This window comes from Zonotrichia leucophrys, chromosome 4A, assembly GCF_028769735.1.
Source record: "Zonotrichia leucophrys gambelii isolate GWCS_2022_RI chromosome 4A, RI_Zleu_2.0, whole genome shotgun sequence".
Classification (NCBI taxonomy): Eukaryota; Metazoa; Chordata; class Aves; order Passeriformes; family Passerellidae; genus Zonotrichia; species Zonotrichia leucophrys.
In genome coordinates, this window is record NC_088174.1 from 4,216,999 (window position 1) to 4,234,364 (window position 17,366).

Genomic DNA, 17,366 nt, shown 5'->3' on the forward strand with positions numbered 1-17,366 from the left:
TTTAATAGGTGGAGTTTCTCCTGTTGAAAAAATATCATCAGGGTTTTGAAGATCTGTTTCTCCTGACAAAAATTAGCAAGCAGCACTTACACTACTTGGGATAAGACAGATGAAAGAGAAGGGCAATACTTTAGACATTAACCAGATGTACTTGAGCTGAGAACTCTGGTACTCAACCAGGCTGATTTTGAGGGGATGAAGAAAGCAAACATCTTGAGTGGCTCCAGAGTTGCTCTCAAGACTGATTCCTTTACTGAATCAAAGCACAGATTCACAATGCAAAATTCACCATCATCTAACCCAACTCTCAAGTGGTTACAACCTTGTTTCACAGCAGAAAAATAAAGTTCATTCAGATTTTGGAAACCTCAGTTCAGCTTCTACTCAGACTTGAAATGAAATGACAGAAGAAGATACATTTTGTAAGAGTTTTTTCAAAATGACACATTAGAAATATTTTACAGAATATATATTACACATATGTACTCAAATAATATACAACACCTACCAAGCTAAAAACACAAAAAGGGAAAGTTACATTTGCACTTATCAATACAGAAAATGGTGAGCTGGTGGCAGCACTGTGGAAGTGCTCACACCAATAAATCAACTGAAATCCAGTTCAGTGTATCTTCCAGCTGTACTAGAACATCATTAGAGCCAGAGTTAGCATAAAAACTGTTCCTTAAGCCTGAAAATGAAAATTAATTTCAGGAAGGTCAGTTTGGTCAGTCTGTTAAAAGTCATACAGAGTACAACAGGGGATTGGGAAGCTCACATTGCTCCAATCCAAGACATACACAGCATCCCTGAAAGGCTGATGGAGTTATTTCTCATTACCTGCTGCTGAGGAAGACAAAGCAGGTCAGGGGTCAACATTACTTATAAATGAAGCACCACTGCTCACTGCAGTTTTGAGATGGAAAGTGTTTGTTTCTCAATCAGAACAGATAATCCAACAGAGACACACCAGGGTGAAAAAGGTGGATGTCACATAGCTTCAGACCAGAGAAGTTTAGCAGGGACAAGAGGGCTTTCAGTGTTAGTGAACCAAGGCAGCCTCAACATCTGTGACTTCACTTTCATAAGAGAGATGTCAGTACAAAAGTGCAGGTAGGAGTCAATGCTCTGTTTCTCTCCTCTGAGAAAGGAAGAATTAGTGACACAGTCCTTTAGAGTCTGCAAGTGTGCTCCAGATGACAGAGGTGCAGTGAGCCCCAGGTCACACGTCTGCATTCCCCGCTTTGCTGCGGGCGGCCTGGGACACCCGACTGATGCTGCTCTCAATGAACGCCTTCAGCCCCCTCAGCCCCTGGCTGTACAGATATTCCAGATACCAGTCCCACTTCTTGCCCTGCAAACCAGAAAGAAGAGTCAGATGTGCAGAACAAAGCTTTACCTTTCTTAAGCCAATTTGGAAAGGTCTGCAAACTCTGCCTTCCTGTGGGACAGCATCCACATGTTGGGTGACATCTGTAAACACCCACAGGTGCAGGGTCACCTGCTGGTCCTAAATGCCCACAATTACATTCTTAGACTGAATCATGACCTCTAATACTGCAAGTTTTTATAAATCCCACTTCTAGAAAAAGAAAAGTCTATTGGATCAACAGGGAATATGTCAGGAACTCAATGAACATGGCTGTTAAAGCCTCCTCCCATCACTAGTGGTGATTCCTCCAGATCAGGTTTGAAGTACTCTGTGGCATAGGAAAGGAAACCAACTGCCACTGTATTTGCTCAGTGAAGATTCCTGTTCAAAGCTGTAAAAAGCTACTCATCTGTCTCACAAATAAAATATGAAGCAGAACTTGAATTATCAATTAACATTAGGTTCATCAAAAATAACTTTTTCTGGAGCCTGCAGAGAGCAATAAACAGGCCTGTCCTGACACTGCACTGATTCATGAAGGAAATACATAAAATCTCAAATCACTAGCCACAGATACTTCACTTCTCAGGTGTTGATGTCCTCTTGTTTGGCCCTGTTAAGGGACTGAATCACAGCCTACAGCTGGAATTTTTCCCCTTCCAAAATTTTTCTAGAGCATTTGTGAGTTTGGTGATTATAACCTCATCCTCTTCAACACAGCTGCTGAAATTTACCTGCTTTATTTACTAAAACAATAAATCTTACCTTAATTAACTTGAAGTTGAGGGCGGTATCACCAGGACAAATCTTAAGGAAAGGAAATAAAACAATATCAAGTCAGATAAAAAGTATGTCCAGGGTTGAGAGGTCTCTGCTAAGTGCTCTCCTAAATCAGGAAGTGCAGGCATGCAAAGAAATTCAGAGATTTTTAATCCTGCTTCAGAGGGGGCTTCCAGCATCATACCCTGTGCATAAGTGGCAAAGAAACATCTGGACCCTCTTGTCCTGTGCTGCAGCATTACAGGGAATATTCACAGGTATCTTTACAATTGTCTCTCTACAGTGTAAAAGTCTCCATTTCTAAACATCAGAAATTCACAAGAATGAGCAAGGGGAGAGAAGTGACACTGAGATCAGTGTTTGTTCCCCCAGTGCTGCAGAGCAGTGCCCTCTGGTGCCCAGCACTGCTCAGGAAAACGTGTCCCTGCAGCTCAACATTATTTCCTCCTGCCTCAAAACACATTTGTCACAGCTGTTAAGTAAAATTTCTTCTAGTTCTACAGTAGGAAGAGAATGCAAGAATTCCCCACCAGAAGGTTTTGGGGTTTTTTAAGGAATTTCGAGGTTGGGTGTTTTTTGGTTTTGTGTTATGGTTGTTGGTTTGTAGTTTGGGTTTTTTTTAAATGTGCAAAACTTATAAAGAAAAATTAGGAACCTGTGTCAAGGAAAGTTTAGGTTGGATATCAGGAAAATGCTCTTCCCACTGAGGGTGATTGGGCACTGGAACAGGCTCCCCAGGGAAGTGGTGACAGCACCAAGGCAGGCAGAATGCAAGAAGTGTCTGGAAAACACTCCCAGGCATGGGTGGGATTCTTAGGCTGCACTCTGCAGAGGCAGGAGTTGGAGTTGATGATTTTTTGTGTGTCCCTTCCACTGCAGGATATTCCATGATTCTAGGAAGCCTCAGAACACGAATTATGCAGACAAAAGATATGAGATACATACAATCTCTTTCCTTGGTCTAACAAAACCAAAATAGCTTCCTTGAGCAAAGACAAAAGCTGAGTTTAATCAGCAGTAAGACACAAACTAGCTTGATTCAGGACACTGAGCACATAACAAAGGCAAATAAGTGTTCCTAACCAGAATTCTTTGCTTCAACTTCTCAGGTGCCCCTTGCTGCATTCCAGGAGTCACACCTACACTTGCCTCGAGCCTGCCAGCATTTCTCACAACCAACTGGCATCTCTGTGCAGCCCTTGGACAGCCTACAAAACCTGCCTGCTTGGAGCAGCACACACATCTTGGGACAACAACAGCTCTGGCAAACTGCTCTCTCCACCCTTCAGCAGCTGCACTGAGCACAGGAGGGCACCCACAGTTCAAGGGAACTCCTGGCACAACTCACCAGACAATGCAAGACAGCTCCATGTTATCTCACCTCTGTACTTGAAGCAGCTGCTTGTATTTCTGTTTTAGTAAGCAAAAAAGCTACCACAAGAGCCAGAAAGCACTGCTAACAAATTCTAGCATGAACAGCTGTATACAATTTAACCATGCATTTCTTGACTTTCTAGAATTTAAATATTTAGGTCACACTGCCTATTTTGTGGGGCAGAATGCACCTTTGGTAAGCTTTTACTGAAGTATCATTTATTTCATTAATTAGCTATTTTAGTTCTATCATGAGTACAAATTCACATCCAAAACTGCTAGAATCGTACATTCAACTGCTTTCATACCACACAAAGAAAGACTCTTTAAATTGTGCCAATAAACTAACAAACACAGAATGCCACAGCAGCTTTTGAAAGCTCAGTTGCCTCTACTACTCAGCCTTGACACAGAGACCCTTCTCTACAGAAACAGTCAAGACAGAACATGTGGTGCCATGAAAGATCCAAATTTTGGCCTACACCATTACCTGCTGCAGGAACTTAACAGAGTAGCCCATCATGGCTGGATGATAGACAATGTTAAAGCTGGATTTTACTTCCTTCACTGCACTTTTACTCAGCAGTTTATCATCCATACAAAGACCTTGAGGATGAGTATCCTTCTGGAATGCACTGGATGTCCACAGACAGCCCACCATAGCTATTATGTACTGGTTGTACTCTTGGTATGTCCGGTTACTGAACTTGAACTGCAGGATTTTCTGAGGGGGGAAAAAAGAAAAATCAATAAATAACATCCTCAAAGCAGCTGTGTGCTGCCTCCAGTCCTTAAAAGTCTGTTCTAGCACATGACAGATGTGTCCACAATACCTTTTTACTCAGCTCATTTTCTTTTGCAGCCACTAAGTTGGCTCGATACCTGAAAAAGAAAAAAAACCAAAAAACAAAATAAAGACCAAGTTAGGGACCTATAAATTTTTACTACATGCCTGTGTTGAAAAAAGCTGGAGGAATGTATCAAGAAAACTTATTTCCACCATGAGAAAGATCATCAAACTTTATTGGTGAAAGAGAGAGACATGAAAAAGGATTCAAAGGGACTTTATCACTTGGCAGAGCAGGGACATATCTAATAATATTAGTCTCTTAAATGATTCACACATGACCAGTTTGCCTGGGACAGTCACCTTCATAAATGCAACACACAAGGATGGACATCCAGCCTTTAAATCAGCAGAGAAATGCAGTGTGTTTTTAAGAAGGGAGACTTTCATTCACTAAGCAAAGAAACAGAAGCCACTGGAAGTAATGCAACTTGACAGTTATTCTATATAATAAGCACTAGCTCTTCTTATTTCCTAGAGACCTTCCTGTCATGTTAATTACCCTGCAGATTCCTTAGAGAAAAAGCCACATGGAAAGCCCTGCACCAGCTGTCAGCTATTGGCCACTCTTCTCCTCAGATGCAGCCACTGGAACTAACAAGGCCAAGAAGTGCAGCCTTGGTGGTGGATCCTGCAGAGCAACAAACAGTGCTGTCTTTGGCCTTGCCAGCAGCATGAGGCAGTCCCAAATTCCTGGAGTTTGGAGGTGGAAGAAGTGCTTCCTACTCAGCACATGGGCACATGGCAGAACTTGTAAGGAAAAACTCAAGTGTAGTAGCCAAAGACCAGGAGTGAGAAGTTGTATAGTTACTACCATTAATCCCAGCTGGCTGACTTTAGTTCCTTCAAAACAATAGGGGAACTTCTTCCTTCACATATCAAAGATATGGAAATAATACTAGGAGAGAGGTCAGAGTCCTGCTATCTTGGATAACAGACTTGAAAAAAAAAGGAACTACAGCTGTAAGATCCTTTATCATGAAAGCTGGACACAAGTGGAATTTTTACCTTTACCTTGCACAGCAAGAAGTAGACCCCAGGTTTTTACAACAAAGTCACTTCATTTCCAAAAGACTGAAAGAAGACAAGGAGTCCCTGCAGCCCACCCCTGTTGTAGTACCTGTACATAATGTAGCAGAGCTGATTCAAGTTGACAGAATCCATGCTGAGCAGTGCTGGGTAGAAAACCCCAGCAGGAGGCATTATCAGCAAAGGCAGGTTGTACTTCAGGTATATGTCACACACCTGCAGGAATGAAACACATCCAGGCTGATTATTACTGCCAAAGTAATGGTTCTTACAAACTGCCAAGGGGCTTAGAGCAACAGAGAGCATGACACTGAATCCCAGCCAGATCCATCCAGAAGGGAAGGCCAGGGTGTCTTACACAAGTGTTGGTACCCATTTGTTTTGTGCATTTTTAGGGGACAAATTCAGTTACAAATAGATCCCAGAACTGCCATTGTTTTTTCAGCTATTCCCAACCTGAATTGTAGGAGCTGTTGCTGTTGTTACAGCATGGCAGGAGTTCACAATAAGCACAACTATGGTGAGGACATGAGGAAGCTGGAGAATACTTAAAGCTATTTGATGCTGTTCAGTTTGTCTACAGTACAAATTAGAAAAAAACCCCACATTTTTAAGGAAACATTTAATGAAAAAGAACCAAGATAAGTTGTGTGAAATTGAATTGATCACTGTTCTTTTCTTTAAGTCACCATTAAAAAAGCAGGTTATGACCTACTGTTAATTCTCCTTCCTCAGTTCACCTCTGAATTTAGAGCAACCACTTTCTAGCAGCATATTTACTTCTGTCTGTGGATGCAGCAACAGCAGCTTTCACCTGCAGATCTACCAAGTACATGGAATATTCTGGCACTTAATCATGAAGTTCTGTAAACTAGAATGAGGAAGATATTTTTATGCTCTAGCTTAAAAATGCAAACAACCTTAGGAGTACTTGAAAAGAAAGACAAAATGACTGGGATACCCACAGTGCCATAGAAATCCAGAATGAAGTAGAGCAAGAAGGTGGAATTGTTTTCCAAACGCATTGCAACAGTAGAGATCCATCCCACAAAGTGAACCAGCTCAGCCACCGTGTTCACCAGCCCAGACAGGGTGGTGTTCCTGCAGCAATGACATGGCACAACATTACAGAAACCTCTTTGCAAACAGCAGCATGGAAAATGGTGAAACAAAATTGACATTTATGCTTTTGCCCCATCAAATACTCGACAACAGACAATTGTTCTTCAATACAGGCAGCAAGACATTGTTATCAGCACCATTATGGACACCCAGTTGTCAGTGCTATGAGGATTTTGAATTCTGGACAGTTCAATTTCCAGTGTCAGCAGAAATACTTCTAAAGAAAGACAAAGAACAGGCCTGACAAGGTAGCTTACAACATAGCAGAATCATAACTGTATTATTAACCTTCTGCTTGGTCTTTAGGCTGGGTGTTGGGGCTAGAATATAGATCTAAAAACTCCAGGGAGTAATGCACAGAACATGGCTCACATTCTTTAAAGACAAACTTACACAGAAGAAATCTCCAAATCCATTTGAATCACACTGCGAATTAACCAGTTCTGCAGCAGCTCCTTCAGGCTCTCAAGAACACTGCACTGCAATAGGCAAAAAGAAATCAGGTTGATGTCAATTTATGCAAGAGAATAATTCCAAACAAAGAATGCCTTGAGAAATGGCATATCCAAGGAAAGGTACCAGGAGTTTATCAGGAGCAGTGACACAGTTGCATGGCCCCTAGAACTGATTGTATGTGTTGTATATAGCTTTTCCTGGAGAATGTGAACTTCAAGTACTGAAAAAACTGCAATAAAACTGTTTAAACAAGTAGTTAAAACTGCAATAAAACAAATTAACTATTGTCTTGTGTGCTACCAGTTCTTTTTATCTCCAGTGCCCCAGCTTAATTCCAGTCAAAAAAGGAAGCTATCTTAAAGCACCTATTTCTTAAAGAAGTTAAACTGTAAGTATATGTTTTATCCTGTTTGGGCACAGACCTCTCAAAAAGATGTTTCCTATAGAGTCCCTCAACATCTAACACAAGTACAGATAGCAGTATTAACTAGAAGTAAACAGCCATTGTGTTCACTTGAATTACCTTAAAGTAAATAGATGATGTGAAAAAGAGCTGTGCCAGGGGATCAAAGAGATATGGCTTAATGTCTGAAAAAAATGAGAAAGCAGTATGATATCAGTGCACAAATTCTATGCCCTGAGATATCCCCAGGGTCCAAGCTCACCCAAAGGGTCTGAGGCACACACCAGAGAAACTGCTGAGGGGGATCCAGCTCACGAGCCTGAGGAATTCTGAGCGGCAGCAAATGCCATCCCAGAGGGGAAGGGTCTTATACAGGAACTCTTCACAGGCAGAAAATCCCTCCTGGAAAGCAGAAGAGAAGCATTCAAAAAGTCATCTGACTGCAGCTTGCCATGCTCACATCACTCTGGAGAGAGCAAGAGGCTCACAGCTCCTTCCTGCCATACTTGCCAGGACATTCAAATTATCATTCTTAGATTATTTTTCCTGCAGAAAACAAGGCCATTTCCAGAATACTGACTTGCCATAGGTAAAGGCATTTTTATCACTTGGGTCACTGTCTCAGAAATACTACAGGAAACAGGTAAAGTGCCACAAGCTCTTTAAGGGAAGACTTTGTGAAACCCTTGGCTTCCACAAAACACACTTACCTGCAAGAAACATTCTGCCTTGTAGACAGTTTCCAGGAAGCTCCTGAATTCTTCTTCATATGGGTTATCAACCACACACCAGGGGCATTCTGAACAGGAGAGAATACTGAACTTAAATATGAGCACAACAAGAACAAGCACAATGAGAAACCAAATTCAGCTCTCCTCCAGTAGCTGTTTTAACACTCTATGGTTATCACTGTAAATCTGAATAGCACAGAACCATTACTGCAAAGTGGAAAGCCTCAGACATCCCTTAGCTCCCTACCTCACAAGATAATACTGAAGTTCTTACCTTCCTGGAGCCTCTGGCCCATCCAATAGTAGAGCCTCAGGTAAATAGATTCATCTTTCACACAATTCATGTAGTGAAGCAATAAGGGGTTTGTTAGCACTGAACCCATCTGGGAAGGAAACTGCAAGAAAAAAAGAAATAAAGAATTATTCAGTATTTACATCAATAAACTGCCAGAGAACCTCATGTCCAATCTTTTTATCACCACAAGACCATTCACAGGACTCATCCAATCTCCTCAGTCAGGACTAGAAGCTCTGTTAGAATTAGGTAGCTCACACACTACTCACATATAAATAGGGCATAGAAGGCCATTGTTTGATCTACCAAAACATTCACCAATGTTTCCTGAAACTCACCTCTAGACGGTGGATATTCTGTAGGAGCTGAGGGAAGGTCTGCAGCTGCTCCACTGGAAAAGACTCATTTGGACTGCACAAATAAAAACAGCTCTTTTCTCTGTCCTCATCTAAATGTTTTGTGCTTGCACTGCTTGCAGGTATAACCAACTGGGCATTCCATTTCTGTAGAAAGGAAACACAAATGACTCAGTTCCCAATGCAATTGGCTGCACTCATGAGCAGTGTTGCCAGAAAGACCCAGTTTTACAACAAAGGTACCCAGATTTTCATTATAATTGATTGTTGCTTCTCTCTATAGTTACTCCCCACTTTCCAGTGCTGAAATAAAGGCAGACTCCCATTATTTGCCAATATTGATAATGAAAAGCACTACTTGGCACCTTCTAGGGTGCCCATAACATACCCTCTTTCGTGACTGAGGCTGAGATGTGCCCAAAAACACTGCCTGGGACAGGGGAGAGGATCCTTGGTTTCTCTGCCTTACTGCAGTGATTGCTGCTTTCCATGGGCCCTCTGAGTTCTTGAAGTAAGTCTGGAAACAGAAATCAGACACCCATGCAAGAAGTTCAGCTAAGAGAAGGCAATAGAAAGATCACTTTCTATTCTGATAAACATCACCACAGTCATGGAGAGACACTCAACTCTACTTGACAGATTTTCACAGCACAGAACTCTCATCATTCCTCCGTTTCATCACCTTTGGGCTACAATTCAACTGTTGGGCTTTAATTTCCTTTGGAAACAATGTCCCCCATTTCAGAAGGGATCTCCAACACTTCTATCTTATAATCTTAATTAATCATCAACTCATAGATTAAATCTCAAGTATACCTTAAAATTAAACATGACCAAAGTATGCTCAGTTAATAGAAAAATTTTCTGAATTCAGCATAAGTGACACCCACATAACAGAACAATGCCATGAGTAACCAAATACTCAAATTAATGTAGATATTACTACAGAAAATTGGAAAAGCTAACACCTTTTCTGCACAATTTTTTTTGACATTTCAATGCCAAGCAGTCTTTAAATTCTAATCAAATGCCAAACCATCACAAAAGTATTCAGATTGGCTTGGACCCAGTTAATCAAGCTTTTATTATACAACACTGTGTTCATAAAGACAGTTGAAGAAATATTTGGGCTCTAGTTGCTGGTAATTTACTGCACTTCTAAAAAATGCAAGTGTGCATGCTAAAAAATGTAAATTCTCCAACAGATGACTGTGCAGCACAATGCAAAGTAAAAATTTAGAGAACAATATAAATACACAAGCAGATTGAAATAAATTTTATTGAAACTCAATTTGTCTGCATATAAATTAAATGTCTGTTCTAAAAAACCAACAAAAACCTCAAACATTTAAGTCTATCCCACTGAAATAAAATTTTGTTGCACAATTTAGGTCTCCCCAGATGCTGTTTTCTATATCTCGTTCTGCTACATTTCTGCTTGGTCAAAGGGCTGAGCACACACACAGGCTCTCTAAAAGGGGAATTATTTTTTTGCTGTTCCTTGCAGCTCTGACAAATCAGTTTCCTACATTTTTTACCTGCTTTTTTCTCTCTCCTATGAGACAGACTTTCCAAGTGCAGAGCTCTTGTTCACTGTCATCTGTTCACTGTCATTTGTAGTTGAGAATGGCAGCAATTAGAACAATACCTTGACAAATTAGACAGTTTGTTTCCTTCAGAACATAATATTGTGTGAAGTAATAATAATGAAACCCAGCAGGAACACCAAAAGAAGGATTAAAGTAATCCTCATAAAATAAAGGTAGATGTCATTCCTTACCAAATCATCTCATTATGATGAAAAGGAAAGAAAACACAAGGCAAAGAATCCTCATCTAAACCTGATTTTACTCAGTGAAAAGAGAAAATGGAATTAATCTTCACCAATAAATCTGCTATAGCTTAAATAGAAAGCTCCATACAAATACTGCAGTAAATCCGGGTTTTGAATTGACTCAATCTAATTCCTTACCTTCATTCTCCCAGGAAGGGTTATGGTCACCTGTTCTGGGCAGAAAAGTTTGTAAAGTGACAGCAGAGCTTGCAGATGAGACTGCATTCCCTGTAAAATAGCAGAACAAGAGGGAAAACACATGAGGAATGTTTTTAATACAGAAACTGAATGCTGTATTTTAGAAGCAAAAAACCCCAGTGATCAGTAAAAGTTAAATTCCAGAGTTACACATGATTAAGTAACCTTAGATAAACAACAGAAACTGACAGACAACAGAAACTGGGTCAATGAAATAACAATAGCAAGAGGACTGAAGACCTTTCTGTAGTCATAACTGATAGAAAGGAATTTAACAAAATGATAAGAAATAGTCTTCTGCTGTCTAAAACACATGTTATTATAGCTATGTTTTTTTCTTTTAAAAAAAGGAGCAAGTCCTCTACAATCTTACATTTTTCAGACATTTTTGGCACCACTTGAAAAAGGAAGATGAATAGAAAATTAAAGACTGTAATAGATAAATGAAGGTGCCCTTTGCTTCAGAGATTTTACCATACATGGTCACATTGAACTCTGCATATATCACTGCATGGGGTCACAAAACACACATGAAAATTAGGGATGCACATGCAAGAGAGAAACTTTGATGCCACAAAGACTAAAACCTACAATTCCAAGTCCAATCATTCCTCTCCACTGTGTAAGGACATTAGTTTTACAAAGTGCATTATTAACCACAGTTCAAACTCTACAAGATCTGAAATCAACTCACCATTTTTGCTTGGAGGTCAAGCAGGGTCCTAATCCGAAAAGGCCTGACTGGAAATACAATTAAGAATATAAAGGATTTTAAAAATACCATAACAGACATCTAAGCAAAAGTTATATAAGTAACATTTTTATAAAGCAAGCAGAACTAATAATTCTTATTTCTAGGGTGATAGAGAGGTTTCCAATTCAGCAAGTGTTACACCAAGTTTTCCCTGAACTACCCCTCACTCTTCCCTGCATTAAAAGCACAGTGTTGGCTAATCATTGTATCAGCTGCATTGGAAGAAAAGGCAGCACCAGCAAACAGAATCAGAAATAAATGGTATTTCAGCTCACACAGATGGGACTCACCATTTTCCTTCCTGGTCAGCAGGTAGAGCACGTGGCAGACATAGGGGCACTGCAAAAAGGGCACCATGAGCTCTCCTGCTGCTGCAGACACACAGCCAGGACACAAAAACCAGCACAAAGACAGCCCCACACAGCAACTTCATTTAAAACTCCATCTGCACTGTGGGCAGCCCTGACTGTAACCAAGCTGCTTAATTAACTCAGATCATTTCTTCTGGAACATGGTCTAGAAATTACAAGAGTCAGCAGTGGAAATGCAATTACATTTTCAAAAGGAAAGGCACCTTTGAGCCAATATACTTTTTTAGAGCTTTTAACTGTAGTTGAGGCTGTAAAGAGTCTTAAATTAGTTTCAAACCAACTCTGATGCTCTTTCCAACTGACCCATCATGTCTGAAAAAGCTATTTCAAACATTAAGAACTTATATCCAGTTTTATGGAAAGATTAACTTCATTTATGATCTAAAACCATTAAAAACATCACAAGAAATATAACTCAGAACTTTGGGAGTTTGTTTTAACCATCAAATATCCAAAAGTGAAAGAATATTAGCGATTTCATACCTAACATGACTGCCAAGATTATCTTATTATGCACTGAATCCAAACACTCTGAAATTCCTGGATTTTACAGTTGCCATATGGCAGAAATTGCCTGAATGCTTGTTCTCTTTTAAGCTACATTTCAAATTAATTAAGTAGAACAGCAATTAGCTTCTCACCTTAAATAAACACTGTTCTAAATGTTTTCCTTTTTTTTTTCTTTTTGCCCAAGGTGTACAAGTCAGTTTCTGCCCAGGAGCAGGAGACTTTACCTGCAGATGTCTGACAATCCCAGAGACCACTGTTACTCTTGGGAATTTATACAGAATAAATGGTCACACTCTTGTGATACAACATAGCAATTCTTGGAAACACGTTAAACACACAGACCCCAGCAATCTTACAGTGCTTGCCTGTTTATGGACCTAAATCACCCAGCAATCTTATAATGCAAAGAGAAAATAGAAATCCAACCATCAGAAAATGATCTCTAATCAATCTACTCCAGACTAATTCTAGCATTAATATGTATACTACTAATCAACATTTAGGTTTATTTTATCAGTTCCATATTTCTTCAGCTCTCCTTACCAACTTCTCATCTTGCAGGAAGGAGAAGAAGAAACCATAGAGGGCATTAAGCTGTTCCTTGTGATCAATGAAGTCAAACATTGTGATCAGCCACTTCAAGAAAAGCAGCTGCAGAGAGGAAAAAAAAACCACATTACATTAAGTGATGGGCAAAAGCAAGGCAGGGGAATCAGAATCCAGCTCCAGAGACATGATCAGTAAGGATCCACACCATTGTCAAGGATAACCAGACAGCTACAAACAGTTCAGGAGTATTCAGATGAAGAAAGGGATTCACCAGGTAAACAACTGACCCTATCACTGCTGTTGGCAACTGGGTTTTGGTTTCTAGAACCATGGGACCCTATTTGTGTATCAGTGGTGATTGGGAGAGAGGGAATCCAATAAACAGGGCACACATGGGCTCAGCCTGGAGAAAAGGAGGTTCAGGGGGGACCTTCTCACTCTTTACAACCCCCTGAAAAGAGGCTGAAGTGAGGCAGGGGTCGGTCTCTTCTCCCAAGCAAAAAAAGAATGGTCAAGAAGAAACAAGCAACAAGTTCTGCCAAGGAGGTTGAGATTGGATAACAGGAGAAATTTCATCACAAAAGGGTTGTCAAGCACTGAACACACTGCCAGGAAGTGGCTGAATCACCATCCCTGGAGGGATTTAAAAGATGTGCAGCTGTGGCTCTTGGCACATGGTTGGCTTGGCAGCAGCAGGTTAATGGTTGGATTCTGTGTCTTAATCTTTGCCCATCTAAATGATTCTACCACATAAACCTTTGAGCAGACCCTGTGAACACAAAAAAGAGTCTTTCCCTAATGTTAATTCATGTTGCCACAACCAAGGTGCACATGACCTGAGGGATACCTCACTGAAATTAAAGGATGCCTCACACAGCAGAAGTATTTCACAGAAATCTTGGTGAAGACACCATTCCTGAGGAGTTCAAAGACACAAGACCAGCAGGAACCAAATCTCCACAGACAGTTTTAATGTGTTCTTTGGTTCCCATTGCCACTCTGACAATGGCATCTCTGCCAGTCTTGGTAAACAACAGTATCTTGGGTAAGACCTTGTATAATAAAACCTCAGGATTTTTGATTCCTCAAATTAACCTGTTCTTATGGTTCCTGTGCAGAAGCAATAACTACTGTAAACACTTACTAAGTTACCTGGATGTTGCTTGAGCATTTGCCAACACAGAGCCAAGACACAGCTGTAACCACAGAATTTTCTGGTATCACTGAGGCAGGAATCAGGCTCTTCAACAAACGAGTATTCACTGTATCAGCTGAAAAAAAAAAACAATTTCAAGTAAAGATGGTGCTCATGTACCAGGTTCTTCAATATTCTTTTGCAGCTTAACTCAAAATTCCCTCTGGACTAAATTATTTAGAGCTTTCTTGCTGAAAGTAATGATGTATATGAATTTAGTAAGGACTTACCTATACCTCAAAATAATGACAAATAATTCATTTCAGCTTAACAAAATAAAATGGAAACTACACCAAATCAAGCCAGAAAAATTAATTTTATGCTACAGGACCATAAACACATTATCTCAGCAGGTTTGATTAGAGGGGAAAGGCACATTGACAGAAGTATAGAAATGCTGTACCAAATGTGCCACTGAGCACCACCTTCAGCAGTATCTCAAACCCTTCAGGGGGCAGCCCTTGCTCCAGGGCAGTGCTTTCCACAGCATCCAAATGTTCCTGCTCAACACTCTTCTTCTTTGGTGCAACAGAGTCTTGAGCTAGGAAAAACAAACAGGACAAGCACAGGAATAAGCAATTTCTGAACAGAAATTAAAATAAAAGCTTCTCTGAACTGTCCCTGCACATACTCCTTTTTCTTGACATAGTAACAAAGCAGAAAGAAATTTAAGACATTTTAAAACATTACATAGGTCAGGGGTAAAGAGGGAAAAGAGAAGTAAAATTATTCTAAAATTATTGATATTATAATAAGAAATATGTAGGGAGACCTCTTAGAAGAGCATGCAGTGACAGGACAAAGGAATGGCTTCAAACTGAAGGAGGTTTAGATGAGATATTGGGATAAAATTGTTTACTGTGAGGGTGGTGAGGCCCTGGCTGAGGTTGCCCCATCCCTGAAAGTGTTCAAGGCCAGGCTGGATGGGGCCCTGAGGAACTTGATCTACTGGGGGGTGTCCCAGCCCATGGCAGGGGGGTTTGGTCCTTCCACTCCCAGCATTCTATACTATTCCTTTTTTTAAACATTGTAGTAACACAAAACTTCTAAGACATTAAAGAGGGAAAACAGAAATAATTTTTTTAATTAAGAATGCAGCTATCATCTTCTCAATCCTAGATAACCACCCCAAAAAATTTCCTCACCTTTCTGAAAGTAGCTCAAAGCTTGCTCTAGAGACCCTTCCTGGCTCTCACATTTCTGATCATCAGCAGATTGATTATTCTGCACACTTTTTTCAGAGTCAATTTTCCCTCCCTTTCGCCAGGCAGAGAGATCAGTTTGGCTTTTATTGGGAATGGACAGAGGCTGCTTTGGAGTCTTGGAACTCCTCCTTCGCTGCATCTTTTCAGACTCCCAGCTGAGACTGGAGAATTTTACTCATTTGTCATGTGAGAGCCAATCCTTCCTTAGGGAAGAAAAGAGATCAGCTGAGGAATGTCAGAGAGCTGGTTCCCTGCAAGGAAAAGAAACATTTATTTTCCTGACAAGCAGATTTTAGAGGCATCCTGCATAACAGGAGAGTAAATTCAGAATAAATAGTTTAGAGCTCACTGCTCCCTAAAAGATCAGGCAAGATTCTCAAAGATGCAAAGACAACAGTGTATCAAAACTCTCACCTTACATTAAAAAGGAAAAAATACCCCAGTAAAAATTAACACAAGCTCCTTTCAAGTTAAACATTATCTGATACAATCTTATATAGCTTTTTGATTAAAAAAATCAACATAACCAGAAAGTTAACGTAACACAAACAAGTTTTCTTCTAAGTGAATTTTGTATATTATTATTTTCCTTACTTTGATTGCATGTGCCAACACAACCCAGTCAACAAGTCATGATTCTCTGCAAGGTTAGGTACAGATTGTAGAGGATCATAACAACACTTTTTTTTCCTATTTCACAAAAATTAGATTCTTCTGCAGCCTTCCTACGAACCAGCTTGGATTGGAAAAACTAAGAAATCTGGGTAAACCTCCAAATGAGATACAAGAGCTACCAACAGTACCAAATTGCACAGGTGTAGGTGAAATACACCCACAAAAAGTGGCATTTTCTCCTCAATATGCTGGAGAGATCAACCTTTTACCCACAAAATAGGAAATTTTGCTACAATTTCCTGAACTCGGTAGAGTGTGCACCCCTGTCCCTGGATTGCTGGAATGTCTATTTCCTGAGACATTAAAACCCAATGACTTTCAATTCATACTCCTCTCACTTCCTTACGAGGTTACAATCATCGCTATTTCCCTATAGGCGCGTTTGTCACTTTCCTGTGCAGCAAAGCTCGGTGACCACACTGGAGTACAGCACCAGCTTTCTCTCAGCTCCCTCACCACTTCCCTACATGCGTTTTGTTCTCTTTTGTCCTGGCAGTTCTACCAGGAAGGTTTGGTGAAGGAGAGAGCGGCTGGAAGGGCAGTTCTGGCTGACAGCGAGCCCCTCGGTGCCGACAGTACCCTCACCGTAACCCCCCCAGAGCCGCCGGGGGCATCCTGAGGGGACGGAGGCGGCCCCGGGGGAAGTCACTGACCACCCCCTCACCCTCCCGCTGCCCTGGCCACTGCCCACTGACCCTCCCGCTGCCCTGGCTACCGACCCCCGCCGCCACAGCCACTGACCCTCCCGCCTCTCTGGCCACCCACCATCGCACTAACGGCCCGTCCTCTCGGGGCAGCACTGACCATTGCAGGGCAGCTGGCCCTCCTGCCGCCCTGGTCACCCTTCCCACAGCCGCCTCCCGCCGGCTCCAACCGTTCCTGCATTCAAACCCCGCCGCCACCGCCCGCACATGCGCACTGACCGCCTGTGGCTCCACTCATCCGCCCAGCTGCGCATGCGCAGCGCCGTCACGCGGGCGGTGGGAGGGAATGGCGGCGGCGCTTCCACCCTTCCTGCGCTGGGCACCTCTGCGCATGCGCGGTGCGTGGGGGCGAGAACTCCCCATGAGGGAACGAGTCCCTCCCCTCAGGTGTGTCCGCGTCCCTCGGGCTGGGAACGGCAGCCTAAGGCTACGTTTTAAAATAGAGAGGCGGGGAAAAAAAGGCACAAATAAAGCGAAGCAGTAACCCCGAGGCCGAGCGGAATGAAATAGAAATAAAGAATTAAAGGAAAAAAAAAAAAAAAAAGGAAGAGTAAATTAGCATCGAGGTCTTAAAGAAAGAGCGGATCTGTTCTTGTCACTTCCAGC

At 41.4% G+C, this 17,366-nt stretch overlaps 1 protein-coding gene across 5 annotated transcripts; it reads right to left on the reverse strand.

Moving 5' to 3' along the window:
• Window positions 1-229: 229 nt before the first annotated feature.
• Window positions 230-17,034, reverse strand: CENPI (centromere protein I). Of its 5 annotated transcripts, none has more exons than XM_064713128.1 (21): window positions 16,980-17,034; window positions 15,322-15,632; window positions 14,580-14,717; window positions 14,134-14,252; window positions 12,976-13,083; window positions 11,842-11,890; window positions 11,492-11,538; window positions 10,738-10,827; window positions 9,154-9,282; window positions 8,748-8,912; window positions 8,389-8,509; window positions 8,094-8,182; window positions 7,668-7,785; window positions 7,504-7,568; window positions 6,918-7,003; window positions 6,368-6,503; window positions 5,494-5,618; window positions 4,360-4,408; window positions 4,017-4,250; window positions 2,138-2,179; window positions 230-1,354 (listed from the first exon to the last, which is right to left on the reverse strand). In XM_064713128.1, exons 2-21 carry the CDS (start codon window positions 15,518-15,520, stop codon window positions 1,223-1,225), a joined length of 2,241 nt encoding a protein of 746 aa, XP_064569198.1. In that variant the 5' UTR covers window positions 15,521-15,632; window positions 16,980-17,034; the 3' UTR covers window positions 230-1,222. The 5 variants fall into 5 exon arrangements, with proteins under 5 accessions (XP_064569198.1, XP_064569197.1, XP_064569199.1 ...); XM_064713127.1 differs by having other exon boundaries at window positions 16,861-16,984; XM_064713129.1 differs by lacking the exon at window positions 16,980-17,034 and adding an exon at window positions 16,861-16,954 and having other exon boundaries at window positions 15,322-15,584.
• Between the last annotated feature and the right edge of the window lie 332 nt (window positions 17,035-17,366).

What these genes read in the sequence shown, in the direction of transcription:
- CENPI (XM_064713128.1), bottom strand. Translation starts at nt 15,520, where the DNA reads ATGCAGCGAAGGAGGAGTTCCAAGACTCCAAAGCAGCCTCTGTCCATT. An exon ending in TTGACCTCCAAGCAAAAATG is followed by an intron (nt 10,828 to 11,491) that starts GTGAGTTGATTT and finishes GCTATTTTACAG; the next exon opens with GGAATGCAGTCTCATCTGCA. An exon ending in AAAATGAGCTGAGTAAAAAG is followed by an intron (nt 4,251 to 4,359) that starts GTATTGTGGACA and finishes TTCCCCCCTCAG; the next exon opens with AAAATCCTGCAGTTCAAGTT.